Below are 7,818 nucleotides of genomic sequence, written 5' to 3'. Positions count from 1 at the left end.
AACACTACATGATTTCAGGACTTGTTAGTTTGGAAAGGTTCGTAGGTCAGTTCTAAGTGTTGGCAAATTGTACAGCATTGTTTGTTTGCTCCTGCAAGTACGTGTGTTGGAAATTATGGTCTGTAGGCTTGATGCAAATTTCACTGTTCATGATAGAAAAGCCAGGTCCCGCTGCTAAATCAAATGAAGAAAACAAGACAGCGGCAGAGCCACCAACAGCTGCCAGGGCCTCCACAACTCTACTGCTGCATCGGGGCTAACATTAACAGACGCTGCACAAGAGGGGGCAAAAGAAACACTGACAGCGACAGCAGCTACCGCTTCTTACAGCTTGGACCCAGCATACTGGACTAAAATTGATTAAAAGATGCAGGCATACTGGGCCCAGAATCGTGTCAGGTCATCAACATAAATACCAGAAGATTCATTTCTCTAAAACGCCTGTCTAAACAAAACTGGCAAATGGTGAGTACATATAAAGAGAGTGGCTGCCGTTTTCACTGTACAAGGGTAAGGTTAGTGTTTTCACTCTTAGACTGCTTATGACTTTGCTGGTGACCAACATGAATGGAAAACATTCTTTCCAAACTGGCACTGGTGGAAAATAAACCAAGGTCAACAATGGATCACAGCAGGCTCAATCACCAATTGCCTGGATGTTGATAGAGTAACATTATTTCACCAGCCTGTTTAAGCAGCTCACAGATTTGATGTGTACTGATTTATCAGCTGCATTACTGTACTTGGTTACTTTTCAAGCTTTAGTGTCTGAGTGGGCTCGCACATACACTTCTGACGCTCATCATTCTTTGTTTCCGTTTCACCTGGCCGTATACTTTGTATTTTCTTTTTCTGGTATTGGATAGATTGGATGTTCCGCCACAGTGTAAAATGAATAAATTGTACTTAATGGCAATTTTGACTGGAAATAAAAAAAAAAAACCTAAAGATTATCTGACCTTTGCCCAGTGCTTTATGAAATACAGTCAGTGATATATATGATTTCACACAGAGGGGCAGAGGAGCACAAAACATGAATTGAAGTGGATGCAGTGTGCACTCTGAATGTGTCTTAAAATAACATTTACCAAGCCTTTGGCTAATCACACAAACTGTGCATAGAATTGTGTAATAATTGTGTTGGCTAGTGAGGCTCAAGGTTTAAATGGTGCAGTAAAATGGAGTAGCCGTCAACAAGCTCAAAAATATATCAATGATGTAGCAGCAGTGAATGCATTCAATAGATTATTAAGAGACTTTTAGTTAACTGCGTGAATAAAAAGTTGTTTCTAATCTGCTGAATTCAGTTGTTTTTCATTCTGTTTGGTGTCCAAGTTAATATCTGTAGATGTTTAACCTGAGGAGTCACTGAACATGTAACAGATCTAATACAGACCATCTCAACATCCTCAACAAGCTGTTATAGAGATGCTGGTGACAACATTCTGTAACAAGAGCTTAACTGGTTTAGGTTGTGGTTAAGGTTAGAGTTAGGATTAGGGCCAGGGTTAGTGTTAGGGTTAGGTTTTGGGTTGAGGTTAGGGTTAGGATTAGGGCCAAGGTTAGTGTTAGGGTTAGGTTTTGGGTTGAGGTTAGGGTTAGAATTAGGGCCAGGGTTAGTGTTAGGATTAGGTTTTGGGTTGAGGTTAGGGTTAGGATTAGGGCCAGGGTTAGTGTTAGGATTAGGTTTTGGGTTGAGGTTAAGGTTAGGATGAGGGCCAGGGTTAGTGTTAAGATTAGGTTTTGGGTTGAGGTTAAGGTTAGGATTAGGGCCAGGGTTACTGTTAGGTTTTGGGTAAGGTTGGGTGAGGTTAGGTTTTACTTAATGGAAGGGAGATATTAAGTTTACTTCATGTAACAACAATACATCTACTTAATGTATTTGATGTATCAACAGTTCATCTTTGAGGTATTTACTCCGTTGTATTCAGATGCTTCACTACTGTTACTTCACTGTTACTTCACTGATATGTTACTGTTACTCTGTTAAGAGTTTATTAATCATCTACAAAGGACCACTCAAAATAAAGTGTTACCACAAGTTCAGTGTCAAAGAGGTAAGAGTGTTAAAATAAAATGTCTTTCTCAACAAAATGTTCTGCATGGATTTAATTCTTATTTGGGAAATAATAACATAAAGTCAATGCCATTGGAGTCATTAGGTGCACTCTGAAGGAATTCTTAGAGTAGCAGTATTTTAGTGTCCCACACTCTCTAGAAAAAAGGTACAAAACTGCCCCTCTTGTCACTGCAGTGGAACTCTCGAGGGTACATCTCAGTATCTTTAGTCAGGGAACATAATTGTTCCTTAATCCATTGAAATTATATTTTCTAAGTTGTATTTTACCTTATTTGCTCTGTTTTAAAACATTAGGTTATGAAAGGGTACAAATATGTATTTTCCACTGAGAAAAAAGTGAGTAAGATATACAATTGGATCTTAAAACAACTGTTGTACCTTTTGGGGTTACATTTACATTGTTTGTACCTTGGTGAAAGAAAAATGTATCTTTATTTCTAATAGTGCAAGCAAAACTGACAACCGCTAGTGGCCACTGGTCACCACCTATTTTTTGTGCAATCCTCTATTAAATGTATATGTATGAGTGAGAGAAACTGTTGGTGCAAACAGCTTCTAGGCTCATATCCATCCTGAACAACTTTTTCTAGAGTGCAGCTCTAATCAGGCCTTTTAGAAAGTGAATAACGTCTGTAGGAATAAGAATTATTATATATAAGTTTGACATCATCTTCTGTATAGACAGTGTTCTCACATTGAGTGGGACCTATGCAGGTTTGAATGGAAAATGAAAAATGAAGCCTTTATTATAACTGTAGACACAATCATAAGTTTCCAAAGTTATATTGTCTGACAGCTATACAGCCAGTTTTTACACAAATAGTAAAAGCAAGGAGTGAAGGAGGGTGTGATAACCCTATGGTCTGCTGGGAGGAGTGAGGACACTGGGAGCAGGGTATGGTGGCACACAGCATTCTTTTTATTCCACAACACAAACTTTAGCTTTTCAGCTTGTACAACAAATAGGAACTGCATCACTTATGACTTTTCATGCTTGGTTCTGTTCAGCTCGCTCTGCGTCTCTCCTGGTCTCATTCTCTCCGTTGTCTCCAGAATTCTAATGAGAAAAGACATGACTATAAAGAGGCAGAAACAACACACAGGTGAACACCATCAGCTGGTTCAATGTGAATGACTCTCCATCCTTTATATGATGCTCAACCACGCCCCCTCCTCCAAGCTTCAATATAACACACCATTCCATAATGTTCTACAGTTCCTTTAAGATCCTAAAATGCTCTGGCTGATTTACCATGACATTAAAAGCAAATAGCATGGTGGTCACACATTTGCTCCTTCATAAATGAGGATTACTGGCATGTTTTACCGCTTGGGTGATGTGAGGTGCTGCCACGCTTTTATCTTATTTATGAGTGCCAGTACTGATGCAAGTAATTTGACGTTATTCATATACATCCACTCAGCTGATAAATCAATATTTTTCAAAGGCTGTTCTGTTTGGACAGAGCATTATGGTGAACCTTTTAATGAAACTAAAGTTGTCTTGTATTACCTTTGAAACTAAGCGGCAACATGTCACGTGATCACATGGAATGACATATTTCAAAATGACTGATTTCACTGCATCAAGAAAATAAGACAGAAGATGGTTTATTGGGCAGTAAAAGAGGAGAATCACTGACTGACTCATGATTGAGGTTATTTTCTGTCATTTTTCTGAAACACAATAACAAATGTGAGGTTTCTCAATGCTAACATTTCTGGACCCGGCTGTCTTAACTAACCAGCCAACAGTAACATCTGCTTTGACATGGAAGTTATGGAACTGAAAAGCTGTTTTTCTGACAGAAAACTGTGAAGACAGATAATGACAAATGTTTACATTCACACGGAACATACCCTGGAAATAAAAAGGCAATACCTCTTAATCTCTCCTGGTTGCGATATATGACGATGAAGGCAACAATAAGAATGATGACAACCACTACGCCAACCACGACACGCACTGTTAAACCTGAAAAACAAAAGCAAGAACGACTGATCCTCATTCACCAACCATTCTTAAGAAGGAATGTCTTCTTAAAACCCACTGATGCGTTTTTCACAAGGATTCTGACATTCATCAATGTTCAATTTTAGGTTTTGTTTTTAGGTAAGAACAGAATCCACACACACTGAAGAGCACAACGGTGTGAAATATTCTGTGGTTTAAGAACGCGTCCTCAGTCTGATGAAGACTTTTCCTTAGAACTTTTCTCAAGAACAGATTTAAGAAAAAACATAATAAGATATTGGTCTATGAGGCCCATTGTTATGAATTTTACAGATAAAGTACAAGATGGGTTCAAATAACAGGATGTGTTTGTGTTTGAGCATGTACGTGCACACCATCATCACAGAGTCGTTCCAGTTCTTTCAACTCCAAAACATCCGTCTTCCAGCTGGCTGGGTTGCTATGGTTACAGATGATGGTGCTGCCACTGACAGACAGGGAAATGGCAACACCTCCAGGTAATGTTACTTCCTTTTCCTCACAGGTTTCTTTGTAACAGCTGGAGCTGATAGAGAGGTCATGACCTCTACAGGTGAGAGTGATGTTGCAGGTGTCTCTGCTTAGCTGGTGAGTCAGGACTGGAGCCTCCACTGGATCTGAGGTAGAAGATATACAGACACATCACTGTAATGCTGACAGTCAGTCAGTTATTGGCTCCAGCTCCCCCCACGACCCAGAAGGTTAAGCGGCTTAGAGGATCAAGTCAAGAGCAGACAGCTTGTTAAGACGAGTGAGAATCTGACATGAACTGTGTAGATCCATCAACAACTACAGTTAGTCAGCAGACAGTCCAAGGAAGGGAACAATATTAGGAAAGAAGCTCTGATGTTTTTGTTTTTTCCCGAGTTCTTTACTTGAACTTAATTGAATTGTTAGCTGATTTCCACACTTTTAAAAGGCAAATTTGTTCATCCGATACAATTTTCATGAATTGGCAAAATCTAATCTGCCATCACGTTTCCATCTCAGTTCATTAAAGTTAATTGAAATGAATTGTCTGCTGGCGATTTAACTTTTGTAGGTCCAAGTTATTTTTAAGTAGTCCATTTAAAAGTGGACAGTGCAGTGTCCTATTAGTTTGGCACCACACTCTGTAATAGAGAATGTTGCAAACCAAATAATAGCAAGGTTAGGAAGGTTAACCAGTTTTTAAGCAAGCACCTATCCAAGATAGCATAGCCAAGGAGTAAAGACAACACAGAGAAGGTAAGTAAAACAAGAGGAAAAACACACCCAGAATGCAAATAGATACAATCTTTGAAAACAAGAATTCATCAAAAAAGTTCCACTAAGCCAAATAGTTGAGTGATGTGAGATAATTAATATTTTAAAGAGAAATTCTACTGATTTTTCAAATCTGCGTAATTCAATTATTGAGACGTAAAAAAAAAATTGGTCCACCAGAAAGTTACCCTAACTCCACCCCCTCACCCTGTAGGAAAATAAACATTTTACTAAACAACAAAACTTTTACTGTAAGATTGTATTTTGTAATTGTTGAAGTGCTTTTATTAACAAAATATAGTGTAATTTCACATACTAAACAACCAAACAAACAAACAAAAATAAATAAATTAATTAATTTAAAAATGCACAAATTGAAACCTACCTACCTTCTCTAATAGTACACTATTTCACTTTTTGGACTTCCACAAACATTTCACTTTGGCCCCCTAAGACAAAAAGTTTTGGCACCTCTGCATTAAATGCTTCAGCTGTCTGGTTCCTATTACCACCAATGTTAAATGGTCTGACTCTGTAGTTTCTCCGAATGGAGCGTTTCACATCAAACCACTCTAAATGACTTTGTGTACATCATAACCATTTAATTAGGCTGAAATTTTGAAAAATCAGTGTAATTCCCCTTTAGGTACAAAAGATTTAACTTATTTGGGTATGTGTCTCCTGGTAGCAGGTGGAAAAACACAGTTTATTCCCTTTGACCTGACTGACTGATTTAATGCCTGAGAAAATTACATTCTTTCAACACTAATATTTTAAATACATTTTAAAAATGGGTCAATTTAAATAATATCGACTTGATTTGTTTTCTTAACATGCACCAATTCCACATTACTTTTTATCAGGGGCGGAGCCTCTGGACCCCGCCCACCAAACATAAAAACATATAAAATCTATATCATATTCTTAACAGACGTGTAGTTAATGTTAAAATAACTAAAGATATAAATGACAGAATAACTTCTAATGTTTTCTGAGCAGATTTGATGCCCAGTGACATTATGAGGAAACCAGGCTGTCTGCTAACAGCACTCACTCACACTGACCACAAAGAGTTAATCACACATCAGCAGCACTGAAGAGAAAAAAAAAACCCACAAAAAGCTCATAAAGCTCACTTTAACTCAACTTTGGTTTAACTAACTAACTTTTGCTACACAGATTTGCAACTTTGCATGTTTGGCCTTCAGAAAAATTCAATATTGAACATAGTAAATAATAGAGAGTGATAACACAGTGTGTTTCCTCTCATGGACTGATATTATATAAGACTTACCCAACACAGAGAGTGTGTAGTTAGCAACAACTGTGACTTTGTCAGCAGACACTTTTGCTTCATACAGTCCACTATCAGTCTTCTGTAAGTTCTTCAGTGTCAGACTGTAGGTTTCCTCATTGAACTCCACTCTGGCTTCATAATCAGAAAAGTATGTAATATTTTTAGATTTCTTTTCATAGTTTAGAATATTATTATCTGATTTAAACAGCCAGAATAAGTCATCAAAGTCCGGCAAGGGTTCCTGTGTGTCCAGTTGAACAGAACTGCCAACCAATCTGAACACATCACAGGACGCTGTGTATAGAAAATATTAGAAAATAAAAGAAAGATATTTTGTTACATTGTGATTTCTTTATCATGATCTGTCACTGTGTGGCATGTTAATGACTAGTAAAACCTTTATACTGTCTGTTAATACAAACTGCAGATAAACAAGCATTCAGACACTTTTGTTTTTGTTATTTAATACGCAGTCATATGCAAATGTTTGTGCATCCTTCATCAAATGATGTTTTGTTAATTTTCTAAATAAGTCTAAATAAGTTACACATCCTCTACAGAGAACACAATGACTTAACACATCCTCTACTTCTGCACATTTTAATGAATTTTATGTGTAAATTGTGTTTTAAATGTATGGAGGATTAAACCTCCTTTTAATTCACTTAATAAGCTCACCAGAGACATTAATGCACACTTGCTACAACCACTTACACTCTTTATTTGGCAGAGAATATTAACATACATTTTAACCTCAATAGTTCAGAGAATTGCTTACCTGTGACTGAGATCAGAGTGGAGAGAACAAAGATCAGCTGCAGCATCATCGCCTTTGCAAACAGAGTGACATACTTTCTGTTTTGCACTGATGGATGATATTCTGATAGACCCTCCTCACTCCCTCAGAGAGGTTTTCTAATGTGCTGATGTTCACTTTACAATGAAGGAGGGAGTTTTGCCTCAGAGAGGTTTTTATGTACTGATGCAGAACTTTTAAGTAGAAAGTGACAAAATATTTAACATTAAAAATGCAATTTAATACAGTTTACATTGTTTAATTTAACAGCACTGAGCACATTAGGACTGGAAACAACAGATTTCACAGAGTTTATTTCTATTGAATTAGTCACTCTCAGTGATCATTCAACTGTAAAGCATCACTGTAAAGCATCATTATCTTATGTTTTATTGCGTGCCTGACAG

The 7,818-nt window shown here is 37.4% G+C and overlaps 1 protein-coding gene across 1 annotated transcript; it reads right to left on the bottom strand.

Annotated features, from left to right (window-relative positions):
• Nucleotides 1-2,976: 2,976 nt before the first annotated feature.
• On the bottom strand, nucleotides 2,977-7,455 carry LOC118797259 (SLAM family member 9-like). Its single transcript, XM_036556543.1, has 5 exons — nucleotides 7,394-7,455; nucleotides 6,613-6,909; nucleotides 4,430-4,690; nucleotides 3,963-4,055; nucleotides 2,977-3,137 (listed from the first exon to the last, which is right to left on the bottom strand). The coding sequence occupies exons 1-5, from the start codon at nucleotides 7,440-7,442 to the stop codon at nucleotides 3,112-3,114; spliced, it is 726 nt and encodes a 241-aa protein (XP_036412436.1). The 5' UTR covers nucleotides 7,443-7,455; the 3' UTR covers nucleotides 2,977-3,111.
• Nucleotides 7,456-7,818: the final 363 nt, after the last annotated feature.

The sequence above is a fragment of the Colossoma macropomum genome, unplaced genomic scaffold, assembly GCF_904425465.1.
Source record: "Colossoma macropomum unplaced genomic scaffold, Colossoma_macropomum, whole genome shotgun sequence".
Taxonomy (NCBI): Eukaryota; Metazoa; Chordata; class Actinopteri; order Characiformes; family Serrasalmidae; genus Colossoma; species Colossoma macropomum.
The sequence above is the reverse complement of the archived record's forward strand: the minus strand, read 5'-3'. Positions and strand labels throughout refer to the sequence as shown.